The 26,252-nt window shown below is 40.3% G+C and overlaps 2 protein-coding genes across 2 annotated transcripts in view; both read left to right on the top strand.

Moving 5' to 3' along the window:
- The window catches only part of LOC138955334 (uncharacterized), a 137,036-nt gene that overhangs the window by 49,789 nt on the left and 60,995 nt on the right, over window positions 1-26,252 (top strand). Inside the window, exons 2-3 of the mRNA XM_070326949.1 lie at window positions 3,752-3,889; window positions 5,729-5,893. Coding sequence (XP_070183050.1) covers window positions 3,887-3,889; window positions 5,729-5,893 — 168 coding nt within the window. The 5' untranslated portion in view covers window positions 3,752-3,886. The remainder of the gene's footprint in view (window positions 1-3,751; window positions 3,890-5,728; window positions 5,894-26,252) is intronic.
- On the top strand, window positions 12,961-14,797 carry LOC138955333 (uncharacterized). The gene has a single exon (XM_070326948.1). It carries the CDS (start codon window positions 12,983-12,985, stop codon window positions 14,795-14,797), a length of 1,815 nt encoding a protein of 604 aa, XP_070183049.1. The 5' UTR covers window positions 12,961-12,982.

Raw genomic sequence — 26,252 nt, 5'->3', positions numbered from 1 at the left:
GACGTGACGTGGACACTGGGGAAAGAGTGTGTTTCTTTCCCTTCGGTTGTAACAACACTTCTTCACATCGTCTGACGTGCCAGTGACACTTCGTAGCACATTGTTTAGAACTCTATTGTGTAATTAGTAGACGACAAGGACTTTTGCTTTTACTGACAAAGCTGGAACATTCCCTCTACAACGTCCAGTGTGTGCGTATAATATTGTGTCTGCTTCTGCGTGTGTCTCGTCATTTGCTTCAGCCGCTGGACTGAATATCGGTCACTTGAACATTTATCATCTTTTGAACAAAATTCCTGATCTCTGCGTGTTGTTAAATCAACATTCTCCCATAACCCATTTGTTTGGGATTTCAGAGACTTGGCTAGACTCACGCATCTGTGATGATATGTTGCGGATTCCTTATTATTCTGTAATCCGACGTGACAGTATGGAAGTTCAACATACTGGTCTTGCTGTTTATGTCCATGATTCCATAGCAAAGTTTGTTAAGCGCAGGGCTGATTTGAAGTAAACAGTATTGAATGCCTTTGGCTCGAAATTTCGTATAAGAATTCGAATTCTTTTCTCCTCGGCTTTGTATATAGAAATCCCGCATCCCATTCAGTTTGGTCTGACGATTTTATTGATTTGATGGATACAATTAAATGTAATAATCGTAATGTTTTGTTACTGGGTGATTTTACATAACATAGATTTGCATAAAACCCAGACAGCCTGGCGCTCAGTAACGTCTCTCTTTGGATTCCATCAACTTGTGAACACCTCAACCATATTAACTGATACAACATCAACGTTGATTGACCACATTTACACTAATAATACCTCCATGGTGTCAAACGTGAAAACTGTACCTTCAAGCATCAGTGACCATTATTCCATATTTTGTTCTTGGTCGTTCAAGTTGCCTAAGCCGGTGCACAAGGGCCATACAACTATTGAATATAGAAGCTTTAAAACGTTTTGATGAAAACAAATTCTTCTTTGATCTCAGTTTAGCACCATTTTCCTCTGTGTTTAATCATGTTGTTGCTGACGAAGCGTTGGGCGCCCTTCTAGATATATGTTATCCTATAGTGGATAAGCATGCCCCACTACGTCACCACAGAGTGAAATATCCATCTCTTCCCCCATGGTTGACGGAACAGATTATTGAAGCCATGTCCCTGCGTGATTTTTACAAAGCAAACAACATGAAGTCTGACTTTAAGAAACAAAGGAATAAAGTGACAGAATTAACACGTCAAGCAAAAGCAAATTATTTTAATAAATTAATCGAGGACAAGAAAGATATTGCAACTGTTTGGCGGGCTGTTAATAACATATTAGGTAAATCTAAACAGAACTCAAATCGGTCTGCCACAACCATCTCCCCTGAAGATTTTAATAACCATTTTTTGTCCCTTGCTAATAGGCTAAATGAATCTGCAAAATGCGACAGTCCTGATTCTGACTTTGAAGTCTCTCTCTCAAAATTACATGATTTTTGTAATGACAAATGTAAACCGGACGATTTTTTTACTATTCCAGACATGGCAGTGCATGAGGTAGGTAAGGCGCTAGAAGGCCTTGAGAATAAAAAGTCCATGGGTCCTGACAAGATTCCTCCTTACTTGGCCAAATTAGCTCTACCATATATTGTGGAGCCACTCACCTATGCGTATAATCTCTGCATAAAGCAAAATACTGTACCTAGTTTATTAAAGAGATCAAAAGTAATTCCACTCCATAAAGGCGGACATTTATCCGACCCAAATAATTTTAGACCCATTTCCTTATTACCCATTTGATCCAAACCATTGGAAAAACATATTCACAAGCATTTGCTCGCGTACATAGAAAGCAGAAACCTTTTCCATCAATTTCAATCTGGTTTTCGAACAAATCACTCTTGTCACAGCGCCCTTACCACGCTATGCGACACCTGGTTGTCTGCAACAAACCGATCTGAAATCAGTGGTGCTGTGTTTCTTGACGTTAAAAAAGCGTTTGATCTTGTTGATCATTCAATTTTACTGAAGAAATTACAGTTGTATATCAGAAACAGTTCAGTGTGTAACTTTTTTGCTTCATATTTACAGGACAGATCTCAATATACTGTCCTAAACTGTAAAATATCTACTGAGGAGACTGTGAAATGCGGGGTGCCTCAAGGGTCAGTGCTTGGGCCGATCTTGTTCTGTCTGTATATCAATGATCTGCCACTGCACATTTCTGACAGTAATGTAAGAAGTGATTTTTTTGCTGACAATTCTTCTCTTCATTCAAGTGGAAAGTCTGTTCCAGTAATAGAGTCCTCCCTTCAAACAGCTTTAAACGATGTAAATAACTGGTATAGTGCTAATGCTATGCTTGTCCATCCAATAAAAACTAAAAGTATGGTAATTGCAACCAGACAAAAACATCAGATTTCTCCACTCAAACTAAATCTTACTATTGGTACGCAATCAGAACAAGTTCAACAGCATCGCGTTTTAGGGGTAATTCTTGATTGTGAATTCAAGTGGCAGGCACAATTACAGCATATTTGCAAGAAAGTAGCCAAGAACGTTTTCCTCCTATCCAAGTTAAAGCAATATACCGACAGAAGGACTCTGGAAATTTTTCACCATGCTCATGTAATGCCTCACATTAATTATGTTTCGACGCTCTGGGATGGCAGCAGTGATGTCCACTTGAAAAAGTTAGACTCTCTCTATCGTCGCTCGGCCAAAGTAAAGGATAATGCCTCAACAGATATGAAATTAAAAATGCTTAACTTTCTTCCACTGAAAAAGCATCTCAAGTTAAACAAAGCCATTTTCATGCATAAATTGTATTACGGTAAAGTGCCGATTTACATTACATCATTATTTAATAAAGCTACCCACAGATATGGGTCGGTCAACTTGATCCCACCAATTCCACGAATTGACCTGTATAAGACCAGTCTTGCTTTTTCGGGTACTTCAGTTTGGAATTCACTTCCATCATCCTTTAAGCACTTAAAGTCATTAAAAAGTTTTTAAAAATGTGTTAAAACCACTTAATGTCTGAGTAGTTTAACGCCTTTTGACTTACCACACTTAGTATTACGTCAAAGATATGCTGTGCATTGTATATTCTGAACATATTTTTGTTACACTATTGCTACATGTTCGATTGCTACCAGCTTGTATTTATAATTACCTGCATAGTATGCATTTGATTTTATGAATAACCACATATGTATGCTCTTCATGCCTCATCTTCATCATTATCATCATCATCATCATCATCATCATCATCATCATCGTCATCATCATCATCATCGTCATCTTTATTATCACGTTTTCCGACCTCCTTTTTTTGGTTAACTTTTTAACTTTTTAATTTTTATTTTTTTAATTATATAATTGTGTGTCTGTGCGTCCCAATGACAGATTGTAAGAAAAGGCGTAGCCTTAAATCTTAATCCTTGTTTGATCAAGTTCAATTCAATTCAATTCTCCCTCTCTCTCTTTCTCTCTCTCTCTCTCTTTTCTGTTCTCGCTCTCTCTCTCTCTCTCTCTCTCTCTCTCTCTCTCTCTCTCTCTCTCTCTCTCTCTCCCTCTCTCTCTATCTTACCTTTTTCTTAGAAACCTCAGTTGGGTAAAAGGGAGGGGGGATTACGTTATTAACATTGGGCCTAGTTTTAATTACCACAAACCAGTTTTTGAATTCTTCTTCATGGTGAACAGGGGTGTCCCGATCCGGTTTGAGGTCAGCACTTAATTGTCTTCCGTGTTTTCAGACTGGCGAGTGTAAAGAGTGCTGTCAGTGCAACGAGGAGTCACAGTGTGACAGTGAGTACTGTGCGTGTCGCTCTAAAGGAAGCCACTGCTCCTCTCGCTGCTTTGCCACGGGATGTGGGAACCACAAGACTGTCATGGTGAGTGGTGGTCGGAGTAATAAATTACCTTTAATATGCACTAGCACTATCTCTCTCTTTCTCTCTCTCTCTCTCTCTCTCTCTCTCTCTCTCTCTCTCTCTCTCTCTCTCTGAACATATGTTCTGAACATATTTTTGTTGTACTATTGCAACATGTTCGATTGCTACCAGCTTGTATTTATAATTACCTGCATAGTATGCATTTGATTTTATGAATAACCACATATGTATGCTCTTCATGCCTCATCTTCATCATCATCATCATCATCATCATTATCATCGTCATCATCATCATCATCATCGTCATCTTTATTATCACGTGCTGAAGTTTTCCGACCTCCTTTTGTTGGTTAACTTTTTAATTTTTAATTTTTTTAATTATATAATTGTGTGTCTATGCGTCCCAAGGACAGATTGTAAGAAAAGGCGTAGCCTTAAATCTTAATCCTTGTTAAATAAAGTTCAATTCAATTCAATTCTCTCTCTTTCTCTCTCTCTCTCTCTCTCTCTCTCTCTCTCTCTCTCTCTCTCTCTCTCTCTCTCTCTCTCTCTCTCTCTCTCTTTCTCTCTCTCTCTCTCTTACCTCCTTTTGTTCTTAACTTTAAATTTTTTAAATGTTATCAATGTGTGTATGTGCGTCCCAAGAACAGATTGTAAGAAAAGGCGTAGCCCTAAATCTTAATCCTTAAAAAAAATAGTTCAATTCAATTCAATTCAATCTCTCTCTTTACCTCTTTTTCTTTGTCTCTGTCTCTCTCTGTTGTGGTTGTTTTTCTCTACCTTTTTCTACATGAATGTCCGAGTAAATTATGTGATTAGAGTAGTCCTTTCTCTGGGCGAGGAATGGTTGAAAACAAGCTCGTTCTATTGCTCATGCCACACCGCTTGAAAAATCAAATTTGATTTGATTTGATTTGATTTGATTTGATCTATCTCTCTCTCTCTTCATCATCATCATCATCATCATCATCATCATCATCATCATCATCATCATCATCATCATCATCATCATCATCATCATCGTCATTTTTATCATGACGAGTTTAGGTTTTACGACCTCCTTTTGTTGTTAACTTTTTATATATATATATATATATATATATATATATTTTTTTTTTTATAATTGTGTATCTATGTGTCTCAAGGACAGATTGTAATAAAGGCGTAGCCTTAAATCCTAATCCTTGTTAAATAAAGTTCAATTCAATTCAATTCAATTCAATTCTCTCTGTACATTCACAATTTTAATCATTACGCCAGAATTCAAGTAAAGCGTTTAACGTGTATATAGTCCTGTGAATAGTATTTCTGCCTTTTACTTTAATGTTTATCTGTTGTAAATGTTTAACGTGTGTATATATTTATATATATACATATGTATATAATATTAGAGTAGTCCCTCTCTGAAAAGAAGCTAGTTTGTATTGCTTTTGCCACAACCCTCGTAAAATAAAATTTGATTTGATTTGATTTGATCTCTCTCTCTCTCTCTCTCTCTCTCTCTCTCTCTCTCTGGTGATATGCAAGAAAAACATCTCAGCTTTCACAGTATCATATTTGCATCAAGTGCGTGGTCAAAAGAATCAAAACTTACCCTATTTTTACGAGATTGATACTAAAGTGCTTTCAAGTCAGAGTCGAATGTGTTCGCTATACGTAATGATGTACGGAATTATCACCACACCCCAAATGTTTTGCTCTGAATAATTGCAACGTGTAAACAACACATCCCGCCGCGTAACTGGTGTCAGGCATAAAAGTCCCTCCGCAGACAATAAAAAGACATGTCAACAATATGTCATGACATGTAACTGGTTTGGTTCTTGTGTCACTCTGCAGGGACAGAAAGTAGACCCGTACCTTTCAAAGGAACAAGTCCAAGTACTTGCAAAAAGCCAAGCCACGTCTGACGCCGAGAGAAAAACAACACGCCCCATCACGCTAGACACAACACAGACCAGCAGCATACCAGCGAGCTGTCAGGGATCAGCGCCCGACAACGAGGTAAATTCATATAACTTATTTGTCTTATATTTCATCATGGTCAGAGGAATAAGAAAACAAGAATGCTGAAGTCTGATTAATCTTTCAGTCAAGCGCACAAACCAGACACACCTACAGCGAAGTAATGCCACTGAAAAAAAGTCCATGTCGCTCTCACTTTCCCATTACACACACACACAAGTCAAGTCAAGTCAAGTCAAGTATTTTATTGTTTTGGGCCCAGAGGGCTTTGAAACAAAGATATAACTTTAACAAAAAAGGTAACAAATCAGACAGTTAATATATGTATACAAATTGAGCGGACAAATACAACAATACTATACGACCAAATTAAATTGGCAATATACACTTCCATACGCAAGCACACACGCACGCGCGCCTGTACACACACTCCCACACACACACACACACACACACACACACACATACACACACGCACGCACACACACACACACACACACACACACACACACACACACACACACACACACACACACACACACACACATTCATATTAGCAGAGTTTAATCAGGAAAAGACGATAATAAAGTGTATATAGATTGGCACAACATTCATATCCTAAAAATTATAAATAGATATTTTACCTCGTATTCCACAAATACTTTGCCATAGTCTAAACGGATAAAGTGAAGCCTTTACACTGCAGGCACGTTTGTATTTAAAATAACAACGTATCTTTAAATCATTTGCTTGATAAGCACACACACACACACACACACACACACACACACACACACACACACACACACACACACACACACACACACACACACACACACACACACACTCACACCATAAACATACATTCCAACAAATATACATGACTATAAATACGTAAATACTTGAATGCATATGTCATCCCGAATTCATGGCATTGCCCAATTTGCGGAATCGGCAGCATTTTTTGCCCATTTTGCGTAATTGGCAAAACGTTGCCCATTTCGCGAAATCAGCAGCATTTTGCTGTAAATGCGTACATGCCTCTTAAAGGTACTGAAATTGTCAAATCCAGGTGCACGGAGCCCCTGGGGCTTTTAGTCATACCTCAGGCAGCTATCCGTTAGAAGAACTACCAAGTTTCATTGACTTGCACCCAAAGAGTCAAGAACTGCGATTTTTTTACGAATTAATTTCGTACTCGGACCCGGCTGGTCTTGGCCTATTTTCGGATCTAAATTTAGATCAGGTAGATCACCACATCATGCACAAAAAGACACGTCACTAGCAAACTATGTCAGACGTCATCATGAGTTTGTGTAAAACAAAATGGAGGCCGGAATCACTCAGTTGAATCGAACTCCGACCAAACACCACGTAATAACTAGGTTAATTTATGCACTCGCGTGAACAAAAAACTGTCGAGCTTCACAGATGTCGTCGTTGGGTAGTTTTGGGTTTGTTTTACTACCATAGGAGGATTTTTGAACTGTAAATGCACTCAGCTGCAACAAAAACGCAAAACGAAGGCTGTGAGCTGCACTGTGCCTTTAAGGGCAGACCGGGCAGGCAAAATGAGTTATTTTTGGTCTCATACACCTTTTTTGGGTTGTTGCATTTTTCACACCTTTGAACATCCTGGAATGCATTCAATAATCTGCTTTTGTCATTTTAGACGTGTATTCATGTAAATAAAACCATTTTCAAACTGATGTTTTGTTGTTTTTGTCTGTGTTTTATCAAAAAAATCGAAAAAATGGTCTACTTTGGATACTACTTACTTACTTAGGCCATTATGAACCCCCGGGGGAGCATAGGCCATCGACGACAATTCTCCATCCGACACGGTCCTGGGCTGCCCTTTCGATCTGGCTCCAGGTCTTCCCCTGCCTGTTGATCTCTGCTTCAGTTTATCGTCTCCAGCTGTTGCGCGGCCGGCCTCTCTTCCTTTTCCCTTGTGGATTCCACTTCAGGGCTTGCCTCGTTATACTGGATGCTGGCTTTCTCAGGGTGTGCCCTATCCAGCCCCATTTCCCCCGGAGAATTTGCTGCGCCGCTGGTTTCTGGTCAGCTCTCTGCCAAAGGTCTTCATTTCGGATTCTGTCCATCCATCTGATGTTTAGGATGCGCCTCAAGCAGGTGTTGACAAAGATTTGGATCTTTCCCAGCATGCATTTAGGCGGTGAATCGCTAGCCTATGACAGAGACTGACCGTTCTTTTTGACAGAGGCGGTGAAACAAACTTGATTCATTGTTTACAACTGGAACTCCCGATTCGCTTCAACGAAAGGTTACAACTCCACTGTTCATTCTCAATAAACAACAATTGTTCGGAGGACTAATGAGACGATGTCGACAAACTTTAAAATGCCCTGGAATCGAAACCAAGCTGATACCTACCCGGAGGATAAAAAAATTAAAAAAATTATACAAGACGGCGATGGTTGGATTTGCCCAATAAAGAACTGTTGTCAGCCATGAGGAATCCGAACGAAACCAAAATAACACTACCTGCTTTTACTTTTAGATAGAATGAAAATCGAAACGCGGGTGACGGTTTATTTACATATGTACCTGTATCGTTGCATGTTAATAAGATGAGTTACATGGGGGGAGGGGGGGGTGTAGGGAGAGTAGTGACTACATGCATATTTCAGTTTCGTTCTGATTCCTCATAACTGTTTTACAAATCACGTAAATGCGACCGATATTTTCTTGTCACCTCCAATGGATCTATTACATTGTTTTGTTTATTATTTTATTGTCCCATCGCTGGGAAATTTGGGTCGCTTCCTCCCAATGAAAAGCTAGCAGCAACAGAGTCGCGCAACTCCAAAGTCAAGATTGATTAGATTTGTTTCTCATTACTTTGTCCCATCGCTGGGATATTCGGGTCGCTTCCTCCGTATGGAAAGCTAGCAGCAACAGAATCGCGCAACCCCGAAGTCAAGGTATCTATTAGATATTATTGTATAACGTAATTGTCCCATTGCTGGGAAATTCAGGTCGCTTTCTCCCAGTGAAAAGCTAGCAGCAACAGAGTCGCGCTACCCCAAAATCAAAAGATCTACAAATATTTTTGCGTGATAAACAAAAAGGGTCCTTGTCTGAACGCTTTAACATTTCGAGGGTCACCTAGAATCAATCAATCAATCAATATGAGGCTTATATAGCGCGTAGTCCGTGGGTACAGTTCTAAGCGCAGGGATTTTTTTTTTATTTGTATGCAATTTATATCGCGCACATATTCAAGGCGCAGGGATTTATTTATGACGTGTGAGATGGAATTTTTTTTACACAATACATCACGCATTCACATCGGCCAGCAGATCGCAGCCATTTCGGCGCATATCCTACTTTTCACGGCCTATTATTCCAAGTCACACGGGTATTTTGGTGGACATTTTTATCTATGCCTATACAATTTTGCCAGGAAAGACCCTTTTGTCAATCGTGGGATCTTTAACGTGCACACCCTAATGTAGTGTGCTTGATTGGTCCAAAAGCCATATGGTGCAATGGAATGGTATTACATGTTTGTTACACACACATACACTCGCAAAGAAAATTCCTCACGCTCGCGCATTCTAGCATTCCGGACTAAGGGAGAGAGACACACATAATTACCCTTTTCTCCTTGACAAAACAATATGTAAACCACAACAAAGGAACAACTTATTTGCTACACTATTCCAGAGCATTGATAATTAGTACATTATATTACAACACTGGCGTGAAATGAGTCGTTTTAAAGTAGTTAACTTGCCAGAAGTAGACAAAGAATGAATTCGTTTGTGTTTGAGTGTCCGTGGTGTTTTTAACAAGACAGTAGCAATAAAAAAAAAATGTTCCGATCGATCAATAATCTTCTAGTAAGCTTGACTACCCAGGAAACTATTTCGTTTCGCTAGTTTGCGTATTTCGTGTGCCGCTATCTATTTTATTACTAATGCAGGGGTCAACCGCAAGATCGGTCAAAAACCAACTTACTAGAAGTACCCCGAGCAAAAGCTGGCATAGTTAAACGCTTTTGTTGAGACGTTATGCAATGTTTTTTTTGTTAAACTCGTGGTTTAGACAATTTATGATGCGTACAACCACTGCGAAAGTTTTTTATGCGTAAACGCACTGACAAAAATTTGCTATGCCTGTTTTAGGGATGATTTTGGTACTACAGCGATGCACCACTTTAAGCGATGTTTCAAAAGGCAAACTGCGGTATAAGTGCGAAACAGAAAACAGAAACTCTACAGCCAGAAAGAACAAAAATCCGCCTGCCGCGCCGCTTTTAATGGAAACACTCACAGCGATGTATATATTCACAAGCGGCATCGCGAGTTTATTGGCCATCGTGCCGCCGCCGCGTCGCTGAATGGAAACATAGCTGTAACGTTCCATTTTTTCGTGTTTTTTTCTCACAACTGTCAAGTTCCGTTTCATTCTATTTCTTAGTCAGTTTCTGATCTTTAATATCTATGATTTTATATAATAAATACGGCCTCCACCTACCCCATGGACATATTTTACCAACCAACAAAGGCACATAAATTATGATGTCTTTTTTATGTGTTAATGTCTTCGGCGATAAGTGCGAACACATGTCATAAAATACACACGGACTCATTTGAGATTCTAGTGCTACTGCTATGCGACATGCCAGAAAGCATTTTGAAAATATAATAAAGATGTATACACTGTCCGACTGAAACCTAGTTTTGAATAAGCAGACATTTAATTTAATACACGTTTAACTACACTTTTCTTAATTTTTTTTTTTTTTTTGGGGGGGGAAAGGCTCTTTCAAAAGCCATGACCATGCAGTATGCCAGTGGTGAGCTTTGCTATGCGACGGTTGACATTTTGCTCTGACCGGGTCAACTTCTTAAAAAAACCCACTATATTATCTACTTTCGCGCGTTGAATTCCTCACACTGTACCACCTAATTCTGATAAAATACATACATTAAATTTGAAAATGGGTCTATTCTTGAAGATTAAAACGAAGTGACTATTCGGAGTCCAACTCCGATTAATCACTTGACTTTATTCGGAGTCTGCTGGGTGCGCACTCGTAAAAACCCGACCCGACCGGAAGTCAAATCCGGAAGAAGAAAGACCCAACAAGATGGCTACCGATGACTGCAGCATTTCGTTGGGGGGACGATTTTCGTCTTTTGCAGACTTTGAAAGGTCTTTGAAAGCGTTCGAGAAGGAAAAGAACGTGCTGTTTGTGAAAAACTCATCGAAATTGGTATGTATTAATCCAGATGCATAAGATATTTAGAGTTTGCCGATCGCATAATAACTCTTAATAGACAGTAGACGTGTGACTAAGTGAGTAGGTAAACAAGAACTCTGACATGCTTTTCAGGTGAAATTTTAAAATTGAAATGAAAACCTTTTTCTTGAACATGTAATGACATCACATGCAAAATTAAAAAGGGTTTTTATTGAGTCATGAGTGGCTGCTGCTTCAGTCTTTACTACTTTAGTGCATATCGCCAGGAATTGACGCCAGTTTGACGCATTTTAAGACTTTTTACATACTTAACCCATTCCCAAACTACGAATGTCATTGTACTCATTGCACATTTTTTCATTTTTGTTTCAGTTGAAGGATCCGATCCATCGAGATACTATGAAGTATGAATTCGTAGTTTTTGTGTGCAAGCAAGGGGAATGCAAACACAAATCAGAAAGTGCTGGTGTTCGTCCCAATCAGAGGTAAGGAGTCCATTTTATTCTTAAAACTAACGAACATGCTACACGCACAATCCTACGATGTAATGATGAGAATGATCTTTCATAAGTAAAGTAAATGGTCCATTATCTATATTTCACGAAAACCATAATACGCCCTTGTCTGAATTAGGCAGCTTGGCTGGAAATTGCATGCCAGTTTAATAAAGCCACCATTTCATTAACGGCACTTTTCTCTGGTCCGAGCAGGTGGCGTATTTGGTACAAATGTTAAAGGGATAGTTTGGACCCTGGAATAACAACAACAAAATGCTTACGAAAACTTACGGAATACAAATGTGCACATTTTGATGTTATTGTCGCGTGCATGTGTGGCTCCTGAGAGTATTTAACAGCCAAACAATTGTAGCTTGGAGATTTTTTTTATCAGGGGAGACAATTCTTCCAGAGATGGTGTTCTGATACCATAATTCCGGTCAACTTGACTTGACTTCCGTAACTGCGCTTCGCGGAGCAAAAAACCTTTTGGGCCAATAGAGAGTTGTTTCCCCTGAAAAAATCTCCGAGCTATAATTATTTGGCTGTTAAATACTCTCAGGAGCCACACATGCACGCGACTGCCGACAATAACATCAAAATGTGCACATTTGTATTAGGAATACGTTAATGCGTACTTTGGTTGTGCATTGATACAATCGGGGGGAAAAAAGTGCACTTTGTTACCAGGGAATAACACAAAACCAGAATTTCATTTCTTTTGATATTACTTGGGTTCTGTAAGTTTTTGTAAGTCTTTTAAATATTATATTAGAAATAATTTTTTATGAGTGTTCATTTCTAATCACTGTTTGCACGTTTGTTATGTTTTAGGACTTACAAGCAAGGGTGCAAAGCCAGGATTAGATTGGTGGCAGATTATGGAGGGGAAAACTGTCAACTTCGCATCTCGTCCTGCATTCTTGAACATTGCAATCATCCAGTTGGACCAGAGGTAGGAATTTATATTATGTATACAGGGCTTCAGATTGTTGGGACATTTTGTTTCTGTGTAAATTTACAGTAAGGTCTGAAGACCCACCAAAACTCCCTCTTTGTTATGTGTTACTGTTAGGTCCCATGGCACAGAACTGCATTAGGACAAGTGGTTAATTTTGTCGGATGGTTTTACAAAAGAATTTTAAAATGCCGTTACTGTTGAATTTTGATTGTGAGATTTCTTGTGTGGCTGGAATTTGATTTGGCAACGACCATACATTTTTGTCATAAAAATAGCGTCAAAGTCAAAATTTTCACAAAAAACAATTATTTGTGCAGCTTTTATCTCATTTGTATTCCTTTTTGATTGATTATGATACCATTTTCAGCCATGTGTTATTCCCCAAACTACTTGTTTTTGTTCTTCCCGTGTAGCCTGTGGCCTTAACACTGAACATGACATTATCAAAGTATCATGTTCTCATTTCAGAGTCAATGGGTGGATTAGACAAGATTAATGGGCATGATATGTACAATTTTCTTGTTTCTTTCTTTCAGTTTTCTCAACTCTATCCAGAAAATCGCAGACCGAACTATGATGGACAGCTGCAGGACATTATGGGGTTGTCATCCATCCGCGCCAAAGACGTTGCTTCCTTCGTCAAAGTAAAGCAGAACAAAACCATTTTGCCAATGGATGTTCACAACCTGAGACGGAAGCTCAACAAAGACTGTGAGGCAGGGGAGTCAGAAAAAGTTCAAACGTTGATCGATGAGATTGAGGCAAAGGGAGGGAAAGTCCAGTTTGCAACCGATGAAAATAATGGCTTCAAATACTTAGCTTTTGTAACCAAGGACATGATGGAAAGCCTTGAACAGTACCCAGAGATTCTGATCATGGACGCAACCTACAAGTGTAATGCATGTGATTATGCGTTGCTGAACATTTTAGTGATTGATGCAAACGGGCAGGGAATTCCTGTCTTTCATGCGTTTGTTTCATCAGAAACAAGCGACATGTTGTCGTCCTGTCTGACTTTCTTTGCAGAATGCTACCTCAGTGACAAAACAAGCACAATCTTTGTTGACAAAGACATGGCCGAATTACTTGCGATTCGTGCCGTCCTTCCTCATGTGTCGATTAGGTTATGTTCGTTTCATGCATCCATGGCCGTGAAGAGGGCGCTGACACAAAAGAAAATTGCCCCCAGTTTGCTGAATAGTGTGTTAAACATGTTTAATGAACAGAAAACATGCGAGACTGATGACATATACTTTCAGACGAAAGAGAAGATGAAGGACCTGTGCCCACCCCATGTTCTGGCCTATTTTCAGGATCACTGGTGGAGTTGCCCCCGACTGTGGGCTACATGCTTTTCAGAATCCCAAACATACCATATCACAACCACAAACCATGCAGAATCTTTCCATCAAAAGCTGAAACAAACACTTTCATCAAAGACATCCCTCAGTGCATGCATTCACCATTTGCTGTCATCAACAGAATTCATTCTGCAATGCAGACAAGCATCTTCACGACTTCGCGAAATGTCCATTCAGTACAACACCAAACACAACTGTCCCACAGTCAATGCCATACAGAATGATTTGACTTCTTTTGGAAGCTCTCTTGTTGTGCAACAACTTGTCCTATCAAGGAAGTATGAATACGACGTGGAGATTACTGAAACTGAATGTTTTCAGGTGAAGTGCACTTCCTCTGAAGCTTCAAAGACATACACTGTGACCGACAACCCCATGAAGTGTGATTGTAGCTTTTTCAAGGCTTTCTCTTTGCCATGCCGACACATTTTTGCACAGCGCTCACACTTGATGTTGCCGTTGTATGTTTGCGACAACTTGAGATTCAAGGTTCGTCCATCTGTTCACCCAGAGCACAGTTCTGCTGCTCCCATCTCTATCGATCAGCATGTTGTTTTTCCTGCTCCGAAGTGTGCAAGTCCAGAAGAAAAGTTCTTGTTGGTACGACAGGTCACCAGCAAGCTTGAATCATTTTTGCCATTGCTCGGAGAGGCTTCTTGCAGGAAACATATTGAGAGTCTTTCAACAGTTTTTGATCTGATTTCATTGGACAAGGAATTTGTTATATTGGAGATAGAGAGTGACGCAGTTGCACCAGAGATGGGCACAGGCGGTGCATCAGAGGGGGACGGAGTTGTGTTAGAGAGTTACGTAGGGGGTGGGTGCATCGGAGAGGGACATGGGAGGTGCAGAAGAGAGGGTCGTAGGAGAAGCGTCGGAGAGGGATGAAGGAGGTGTGTCAGAGAGGGATGTAGGAGGTGCGTCAGCGAGGGATATAGGAGGTCCGTCAGAGAGGGATGTAGGAGGTGTGTCAGAGAGGGATGTAGGAGGTGCATCAGCGAGGGATATACAAGGTGTGTCAGAGAGGGATGTAGGAGGTGTGTCAGAGAGGGACGTAGGTGCAGAAGAAAGGGACAATGGAGTTGATGCAAATGGGAATGCGGAAATTGAGAAGAAAGTCCGGTTTGCTGATGTCAAACTAACGCGCAGAAAAATCAGGGGTCGCCCAAAACAGAAGCAAACGTTTACAATGCGCAATTCAAAGCGAAAATGTCCTGTTCCCACTACTTTTGAAGCAAAATCTGATGACAAAAAGATTACTATGATTGTTTCAGGATGTGTTTCTGATGCAGCAATCATCCCCTTTGACGTTTGTTCTTTGAAAAGTCCAAAGGAGTTGCACGCTTTGTGTGTGTGTGTGTGGATCTGTCGATAGTGGAAGATCAGTTTAAGTCTGATGCTTGGAAGGAACTGAACGAAAGAGTAAAGAAGAAGCAGGATGATAATTTGTTTGTGTGTGAAGATTGCAAGGAGTTGGATGATGGAGCATTCAAGATGATAGAGTGTGAGAGTTGTCTTGGTTGGTTTCATTACCATTGTGTTAGTCTGAGGTCCTCGCTGAAGGCAAAACTGTGGTTTTGTGAAAAGTGTTGGAACTGATCTTGTCCATCACCCCAAACCTGATTTGTGTGTTTGGGGAGAGAGAGAGATGCGTTGAGGTGAGGTTGTCTCCCTGAAGTCAAAGTTGTCTCCCTTGAAATTCAATTACTTAATTTATTACATTTTTATTCCTTTTATTTAATAATTTTAGACTGTGTTTTAACGTTTCCATGGTTTTATGTAACGTTTGTTGCTCCTTGTGGTATGAGGCGGGTACTAGACATTCTTGTATTTTTGGTATAATTGTGTTTAGGGAATTGGGAGACGAATTTTAGGTGCCAATATTGTAGATTAATTCTATGATAGGGTGGTAGTATTTGGCAAATTATGCCCATTTCTGATATATCAGATAGATCTTATCTTAATGTTATCTTAATTCCTTTTATACTTCTTTTTTTAACCTGGTTTCGAAAAAAAGAGGATACTACCTCAACGTTTCCAGCGTCTCCCAATGTTATGGCCATGTAAACTTGGTTCATCTACGGGGCTAGTGACATACCTCCAAGTCTTGAGACGGCTCTCCGTAGTCAGCTAGACGTTAAGCAATGATAATATAATTTGAAAGCAAAGTAATTAGTGCACGCTATCTTTCACTGTGTGTATTGTGTGTGTCTGTGAGAGAGATAGAGAGAGCTAGTGAAAGAGAGAGAGAGAGAGAGAGAGAGAGAGAGAGAGAGAGAGAGAGAGAGAGAGAGAGAGAGAGAGAGAGAGAGAGATAAATCTGTGCACGCTCTCTCTCTCGCAGTATGTATTGTGTGTGTCTGAGAGAGAGAGAGCGAGAGAGAGAACAATTTGTGCACACTCTCTCTCGCAGTATGTATTGTGTGTGTCTGTGAGAGAGAGAGAGAGGGGGAGAGTGAGAGAAAGGGAGGGAGAGAGAGATGTGTTGAGGTGAGGTCTCCCTGAAGTCGAAGTTGTCTCCCTTGAAATTCAATAACTTGATTTATTACACTTTTTATTCCTTTTATTTAATAATTTTAGACTGTTTTTTAACGTTTCCATGATTTTATTCAAGATGTCATTAGCATTTGCCAAAAAAAATGTGAGTCGATTGTTTCGTTTTTTTGCATTGTTATGCATGTCAATCATTTCAGTCAGGTCTTTACCACTTGTGCAGTTATTCCCCTTCCCAAGCCACCTCCTTTGATTTAGTAGAATACCTATTTTATACAGCAATGGGAAGTGATTTTACTTGGCATACATTGAAAAAATAGCACTTAATAATCTTATCTAACTACAAGAATTTGTTAGCCGATATCGTGCTGGTTTAAAGTTACATTTTGTTTGTTTACTTACTTGCAGATAATTTCAAGAAGAATTATGTCTTCGTTTTGAAATGTTGCCTTTGTTGGTGGATCAAATGGTTCGCCTGACGCATTTACCGCAGTCCGACTCCGAATAAAGCGGCGATCTTATTCGCAGTCCAACTCCCAATAGAGCGGCCATCTTATTCGCACTCGACTCCGAATAAGATGGCCGCTTTATTCGGAGTTGAACTCCGAATAAAGCCTTCCAGATTAAAAAGACTTACAAAGTCGACCAAATAACCGCCTTTTTTTGTTCAATCTGACATACAGAACATGTCAATTTTAACGCGGAAACCTTGATTTTGCGAAATTGATATTAGGGGGAGTCTGTGTTCCACTGTAAAGACACTGCCTCATGTAAACTTTTTTTTTCGGGGGGGGGGGGGGAGGGGGGGGGGAATAATGTAGAGAAGTGAGTGGCCTTTTTATTTGGTTTAACAAGAAATATTCTCATCAGAAAGATCTACCCTGAAACGCATATTGCTATAGTACAGCTTATTGCGGCTTAGTTTCATACCCCGTACATGTACGTTATTAATGATCATGCATGGACAAACGTGCTTTTCTAAGCAGTAAAATATCCTGCATAATTAAAGGTCTAGTAGGGCCTACTATTAGAAATATATTTCTTAGACGGAGCAAATTTTAAAACGGTTACAAAACAGTGACAAACAAGAAATTCCTCCGAGGTAGGAAAAACACCCCCGTCCTTACCATTCTCACTGCCACCAACTGAGAAGGCACTGCTAACAAGTGTGGTTAAAATAAGTTGATTGAGTGGACAAAGAGACAGGCGGAGAAAAAGACAAATCAATATAACTCTTTCTGTAACACCTACTGACAGCATACAGAAAACAAAAGATCCCGAAAAAAAAAATCGGTTTGCGCTGCGCGCTGAGAGCAGGTATTGAAATATCTCATCGACCAGATTTTGTCCGGGGTGTATCTGCCGCTTCGCCGGGTAGCAAGTAGAGCCGAATACCCGGCTTGAGTGGCGCACTGTACGCCGGCTTCGAACCATGGACCCGTCAAGCTTCGGTCCCTTCCAGACTCGTGGAATGGAAACAGCACGAACATGATTCAGGGGCCATAATGCCATTCCTGATCATATCATGTCGAGTCCCATACTTGTCGTTAAAATTAATATTAAAAGTCCTACGGTTTTGAGCCATTAAGAACGGAGTCGACGACGCCCTAGGTACCACATCACAAACAGAACTGTGCAATACACAGGTGTTTTCTACAGACACACTCAAACACACACACACAGAGAAGCCGTATATATATATATATCTATATCTATTGTATAAATATATAGAGATAGATGAGAGTGTATTTTTCGCGTGGCTATAAATTGATTCGACCTTTGCACTTTTACAGTGAGGATAATTTACGGGTTCAATTTACGTTCTGGACACTGCGGTGACCTTCTAAAAATAGTAACAGAACGCCGGGAATATCCGAAGGGAATATAGTGCACCATACGAAGGAAGGGAGGTAAACGCTGAAAACATGGCGAAGATAAGGAAGAGTTATGCCGTAGTTGATCCCCCAAAAAACCCAAAATCCACCAATAACTCCCTAACCGTGTGTTTGACTGGTCCGTCTCAGGAATGTATAGAACCTGTTCACCAAGTTTGGTGACGATCGGTCCGTTCAGTCTTGAGATCTACTTGCGAACACAAACAAACACATCGAGTGAAACCTATACACACCCCTATACCGGGGGTGTAAAAATACACACACATATAAAACAGAGATAGAGAAAGAGAGAGAGAGAGCGAGACACACACGTACGCGACTTTAATGCAGTTGTACTTACCTTGATGGCGATTCGCAGAATCCAAGAATCTTGCAGATTGACCAAACAAGCACCCAGTTGACAAAAACACAGCACAAGTGTAATGCACACAAATTGTTGGTTAGCAAAGTACAGGGAACGGTAGAACAGTCCGAACACTGTCCGAACAAAGTAACACTGCTGAGTCAGAACTTCCTGTCTTGCACGTCAAGTCACCACACTGGCCAAAAGCACACTGAGGAGACTAAAACTTATGCTGCCTATTTAATGAAAGCCAACACTAAAACATATGAAGCGTTCAGTCGGTGAGTGGTCAGCTGTCAGCCAAGATCAACCAATAGGCGTGATGATCTTGGGCTTCCGGTTACACCCCCTTTCAAGTTAGCTCTTCTCCTAGCTCCTCCCACCTTGTAATACTCAAAAGAAGAATTAGTTCTCTCTGTATAAAGCTGGATCAACTTTTTTAACCTTTGGTTTTAAAAAGTGGATCTTAAATTTCTATCTCTTTAAAAAGCATTCTTTTTCGAAATAAACGTTTTCTTTTAAACAAAAAACAAACTCTACCCCAAAAACGCTTTTGGGACAATATACACAGAAACGAAGAAACGAACCGAAATCTGTTAATAAACTTTTATCACCACTCTTACCCGCTCCGACATCCTCCCCCCCCCCCCCCCCTCGCTCCTTCCCTCCCTCTCCCCCCCTTCCCCCCTAACACATTACCTATATTCATGTCCCTAATTACACATTAACATGCTTCCATTTGAAACTTCGAGGTCTTCATCGGGGATTGACGCCCGACAAAAGCTAATTGAAGTCCGACGGAGCGAAGCGATGGAGGGCTTCAATTAGACTTTGATAGGGCGCCAATCCACGATGAAGACCGAGAAGTTTCAAATGGAAGCATGTTAATGTTATTGTAATTCAATCTGACGACGATCTCTTTCCTGCTTTCATGCGGTTGTAAACAGACAGAATTGGTTCTGTTCTGTTCACACACTACTTTCAGTCCACCTACCTGCAAGGGTCAAGTCCCAAGAAATATGTCTCTGTATTCCTATCGTATCACTCTGCTCCTGTTTTGTTTTCTTTCACACACATTTTCCCTTCTTTTTTGACGGGTTTCTGGACACCAAACTCTAAAACAAATTCTTTCATCACAAAAGCGATCTTTGGAATTGACTGACGTAGTCCGGAAGAATTCATGCATCAACTTACGTCACGTATTCGACGTCATCACTTCGCATACCTTATGGTCTCGGTATTTCGTTGACCTTCATATTTCCTACTTGTAAAGTGACCCTCAAAGCTAACCGAGACTAGTCAGGCGGTATCAATGCGCCTCGCCAGCAGGTTGTTAATGGAATTTTTTAGCGAGTGGCTATCGACAATTAGTCACCGGTAATTTTTAATGAGTTGGGGCATTCTGACCAATCACAGGATCTGTTTCATTAAAACGCAAACTTGATTGAATTACAATATATATTAGTATCTGTGAGGACGTAAAAAGGACCCCCATAGTATATAGTATAGTTCTGAAATGTGCGTGGGGATAATTACGTTGTACATGTAATAATGTTAAGTTGTGAACAAACTAGAACAGGCCTCTTATTGTTTTACTGTCAGAAATCATATTTCAATTGACAATGCTTATTTAAAGACTTTGGCATGACGGGGCGGTCACGATGATTTTATTCCAACTGAAGAATAACGATATAAAATATAACAAGTCGCGTAAGGCGAAAATACAACATTTAGTCAAGTAGCTGTCGAACTCAAAGAATGAAACTGAAGGCAACGCAACGCAGCAAGACCGTATACTCGTAGCATCGTCACTCCACCGCCCGTGGCAAAGGCAGTGCCAGTGGAATTGACAAGAAGAGCGGGGTATTCGTTGCGCTGAGAAGGATAGCACGCTTTTCTGTACCTCTCTTCGTTTTAACTTTCTGAGCGTGTTTTTAATCCAAACATATCATATCTATATGTTTTTGGAATCAGGAACCGACAAGGAATAAGATGAAAGTGTTTTTAAATTGATTTCGAAAAATAATTTTGATAATAATTTTTATATATTTAATTTTCAGAGCTTGTTGTTAATCCAAATATAACATATTTATATGTTTTTGGAATCAGCAAATGATGGAGAATAAGATGAACGTAAATTTGGATCGTTTTATAAAAACATAATTTTTTTACAATTTTCCGATTTTTAATGACCAAAGTCATAAATTAATTTTTAAGCCACCAAGCGGAAATGCAATACCGAAGTCCGGGCTTCGTTGAACATTACTTGACCAAAATTTCAACCAATTTGGTTGAAAAATGAGGGCGTGACAGTGCCGCCTCAACTTTCACGAAAAGCCGGATATGACGTCATAAAAGACAGTTATCGAAAAAATAAAAAAAACGTCCGGGGATATCATACCCAGGAACTTTCATGTCAAATTTCATAAAGATCGGTCCAGTAGTTTAGTCTGAATCGCTCTACACACAAACACACACACACAAACACACACACACACACACACACATCCACACACACACACACACACACACACACGCACAGACACACACAAATACACCACGACCCTCGTCTCGATTCCCCCCTCGATGTTAAAACATTTAGTCATAACTTGACTAAATGTAATTAAAAAGAATGAAGGGCGGTCTCGGTGAACAATGAATAAGATAAAATATCAAAATCAATGCCGTGCAGTCTTCACATGACACACATGTTCCTTTAGGCCAACCTCATTTATCATTAGCAGGCTCAACACACGCACCGACTAAAAAAACAACAACAATAAGTGCACAATCAACAAACAAACCATTTAAAGATTGATCATAATACTACACATCATGTATTGTAATGCAATAATACATTTGCCTTTGCTTGTTCTACTGTCTCCACCTGTGCAAAATGTGATTTATATTAGTCATAGTACAAATACAATTCTTATAATACACAAGAACACGATCACACACACACACACACACACACACACACACACCACACACACAAACACACACACGCACACAAACACAAACACACACACACACACACACTCACACACACTCACACACACACCACCCACACAAATACACACACACACACACACAGACACATACATTAGCTCAGTTAGCTCTATATGCACGATAATATCAATAACGATCGTTATGGATTTATGCTAAAACAGCAGGACAAATTCACACATGCATGGCTAAGGATTGGAGTAAATTACATTAGCAGTTGCAGAAAGAATAAAACATTAAAAAAAGAACTTCTATTCATACATTTCTCGAGAGTTGTTGACTAGTCTTCGCATGTCAAAACACTATGTGTTCTATTCACCTCCCTCAACTTCAGATTTCTTGATCTTCTTAAAAACTGGGTTGTTTCCCGGCCTATGAAATGTATATTCCTTACTCGGAATGCACCCTCTCTTTCCGTGCTTTTTACATTTAGTCAAGTTTTGACTAAATGTTTTAACATAGAGGGGGAATCGAAACGAGGGTGGTGGTGTATGTGTGTGCGTGCGTGCGTGTGTGTGTGTGTGTGTGTGTGTGTGTGTGTGTGTGTGTGTGTGTGTGTGTGTGTGTGTGTGTGTGTGTGTGTGTGTGTGTGTAGAGCGATTCAGACTAAACTACTGGACCGATCTTTATGAAATTTGACATGAGAGTTCCTGGGTATGAAATCCCCGAACATTTTTTTCATTTTTTTGATAAATGTCTTTGATGACGTCATATCCGGCTTTTCGTGAAAGTTGAGGCGGCACTGCCACGCCCTCATTTTTCAACCAAATTGGTTGAAATTTTGGTCAAGTAATCTTCGACAAAGCCCGGGGTTCGGTATTGCAATTCAGCTTGGTGGCTTAAAAATTAATTAATGACTTTTGGTCATTAAAAATCTGAAAATTGTAAAAAAAAAATAAAAATTTATAAAACGATCCAAATTTACGTTTATCTTATTTTCCATCATTTGCTGATTCCAAAAACATATAAATATGTTATATTCGGATTAAAAACAAGCTCTGAAAATTAAATATATAAAAATTATTATTAACATTTTTTTTTCGAAATCAATTTAAAAACACTTTCACTTTATTCCTTGTCGGTTCCTGATTCCAAAAACATATAGATATGATATGTTTGGATTAAAAACACGCTCAGAAAGTTAAAACGAAGAGAGGTACAGAAAAGCGTGCTATCCTTCTCAGCTCAACGAATACCCCGCTCTTCTTGTCTATTCCACGGGCACTGCCTTTGCCACGGGCGGTGGAGTGACGATGCTACGAGTTTTCGGTCTTCCTGCGTTGCGTTGCGTTCAGTTTTATTCTGTGAGTTCGACAGCTACTTGACTAAATATTGTATTTTCGCCTTACGCCTGTTTCCGCCCTGTTTCTGAGAAGTTTGTTTTTGAACTTATTTCAAAATGTGCTCCAAAATCCTGCACACTTGACCCCATTCCCACGTCACTCATGAAAACTTGCCTGGATTTCCTTGTTCCTGTTGTAACGAGAATCTTAAACCTTTCTCTTCAGTCTGGGTCTGTGCCTGCACAGTTTAAAGAGGCAGTCATAACACCACTTCTAAAAAAGCCAGGCCTTGACACGGAGTGCTTAAAGAACTATAGACCCATTTCAAACTTACCCTTTCTGACCAAGCTGTTAGAAAAGTGTGTGCTAGCGCAGCTCCAAGAACATCTGCTGAGTAATGATCTTTTGGACGTCCATCAGTCCGCATACAAGAAAAATCATAGCACAGAAACCGCTCTTCTTTACGTAACTGACAAGCTGCTGACTAGTGCTGACAACAAGGAAGTGTCTGTGCTCGCACTCTTGGACCTCTCGGCGGCATTTGACACCATCGACCACGACGTCCTCCTAAAGAGACTACAGTTCACGTTTGGAATTGCCGACAAAGCCTTCCAGTGGTTCGTGTCATATCTCTCTGAACGCTTTCAAAGAGTACAAATAGGTCAAAAAGAATCATCCCCTGTTCCCCTGAAGCACGGAGTACCTCAGGGCTCTGTTCTAGGCCCGGTTCTGTTTACACTATATACACAGGACCTATCTGACGTCATCTCGAGGCATGGCTGCGAACACCACAAGTATGCCGACGACACCCAAATAGAGGATTCTGCTCCCCCCAGTGATTTTCCAAAAGTGGTTAAAAACACTGAGCGCTGCATTGAGTCAGTTAAAGACTGGATGATAGACAATAAACTCAAGCTAAATGACTCAAAAACTGAGGTGATGCTGTCAGGCTCAAGGCATGCTTTAAATCAGATTGACTGTACTTCCCTGACAATAGGCGACTCTCAGATTGTTTCCCAAACCGCTGTTAAGGACCTAGGCGTGTACCTGGACTCTGCTCTGACAATGCAAAAACACATTAGTTTTGTTTGTAAATGTGCCTTTTTTGAGTTGCGCAAGATTTCCTCTGTCAGATCATTCCTGACACTCCAAGCCACTGTTCAACTTGTCTCCTCTCTGATCCTGAGTCGACTTGACTACTGCAACTCATTGCTTGCCGGCCTCCCCACTGAAGAACTTGATCGCTTACAGAGAGTCCAGAACAGTGCTGCAAGGCTCATTCTGCAGAAGTCTAAGAAAGACCATGTCACTCCCCTACTTACCACCCTTCACTGGCTTCCTATGAAGTATAGAATCGAGTTCAAGCTCGCTCTGTTAGGGTACCGCTGTTTTGAGAAATCACTTCCCCCCTATTTGTCCCATTCCCTCAGTATCTACGAGCCATCCCGTTCTCTCAGATCCTCCTCTGAAAAACTCCTTCGCATCCCCAAAACCAGGACCAAGACCTTTGGTGAAAGAACCTTTAGGTACCAGATTCCGACCGTCTGGAACTCGCTTCCAAGTTCTATCCGTGATTCCAGCAGCCTTTCCTCCTTCAAAACCCAACTCAAAACATACCTGTTTCGTAAAGCCTTTGCTTAGCCTGAGTAGACTCTCCACAACTCTATTCTGTTTTGGAACTCTCTACCCTGTATGTGCTTTATGGTCTCTTTGTCAATGGTATCTTTGTGTGTGCGCGTGCGTGCGTGTGTGTGTGTGTGTGTGTGTGTGTGTGTGTGTGTACTTTTAACATTGTACGCTAAGTTTTGCTTAGTGCTTGGGTTCTTGGTGTTATGTCTCAGTTAAATGTATGCTTTGTATGCTTGTTGATTTGTGCTAGTTTATTCTATAATGAATTTGTAAAGCGCCTGGAGCCAATTGATGGGACTCGCGCTATAGAAAAGTTATTTATTATTATTATTATTATTATTACGCGACTTGTTTTTTCTCTCACGGAGGAGAGATGAGAAACGGTATATGTGTGGGTCGGGGGGTGGTGGTGTTGATGGGGATGCCAGCTGTCATTACATGTTCTTTTGGTTTATGACAGTGTTACAAGACAAAGAGAAGAACAAGCGCACTTCCCGCCTATCGCCAAAAGGTGTCACTGTTAAAGTTTTGTCGGTGTGCTCTTGATTTGTTACCGTCCTCCAGGCAGAGCAGTCCAAGCCCGTTGTTGAGATTTCCTTGACTGAATCAAGTGGTCACTGGTTTGTGACCAGTATGCTAATTACAGTCCAAAAACTTCTTTGCACTAGGCCGCTCCCATAATGTCCCCGAAGTCATTTATCAGCTCTGTGTAATAATGCGAGGGATATCAAGAGTTAGCGGACCCTCAGATGTCTGGATTTTCGAAGGACAGCGCCAGGTGTCATCCTACAGACTTAAACCCTACTGGCCAAAACCCTACTGGCCAAAACCCTACTGACCGAATCCTAATCGCCGAAACCCTACTGACCGAAACCCTACTGATCGAAACCCTACTGACTGAAACCATATAGACCGAAACCCTACTGGCCGAAAAACTGGCTGAATTCATCATGCGTGTGTATGTGTGTGTGTGTGTGTGTGTGTGTGTGTGTGTGTGTGTGTGTGTGTGTTTGTACGTGCGCGCGTTCAAACGCGTGTGTTAGTGTGCGTGACTGCAACTTATTATTGCCAATAATAACACACACACACACACACACACACACACACACACACACACACACACACACACACACACACACACACACACACACACACACATCTTCAGCATATTGGTGCATACAATATGAAAATGTCATATGAGACAATGTCAAAGGAGTTGATTACATTGAAATCAAGGAGGGACTCTATTAAGACAGAGGGATCGAATAAACTGGACGTTTCAAAATCTCAAGTTTGCTAGAGTGGATATACCTGCTCGATGACAAAAACAGTTGAGATATTTCGGGAAACCAAAGAAGCTTATCAAAAACAGAGTGAAAATAAGTGAAATTATCAACTTTTTGTTGCATTTTTTTTAAATCTCGAGGGCTAGTTATAAGTTATTTCCAGCAAGCTTCTTAATGAATTAATGAAAATAGCCTTTAGCTTTTATTTTCTTCGATTTGTTGAAGGTGGTCCATATTAGGGAACTCGCACATACTTTGAGATTTTGCTATTATCTTTTTTTTTGCAGTAGAAACTCGGGGTCAACACTGCTAAAATGTAACAAATACGGTTTTAGCTGTCATATATAGCAATTTTTGTGTGATAAAAGCTTTGGCTGTGGACAGAAACGAGTCCGTTTTAGGCGG

This window comes from Littorina saxatilis, unplaced genomic scaffold (genome assembly GCF_037325665.1).
Source record: "Littorina saxatilis isolate snail1 unplaced genomic scaffold, US_GU_Lsax_2.0 scaffold_96, whole genome shotgun sequence".
NCBI lineage: Eukaryota > Metazoa > Mollusca > Gastropoda > Littorinimorpha > Littorinidae > Littorina > Littorina saxatilis.
Note: the sequence above shows the minus strand (reverse complement) of the source record. Positions and strands in the feature narration are given on the sequence as shown.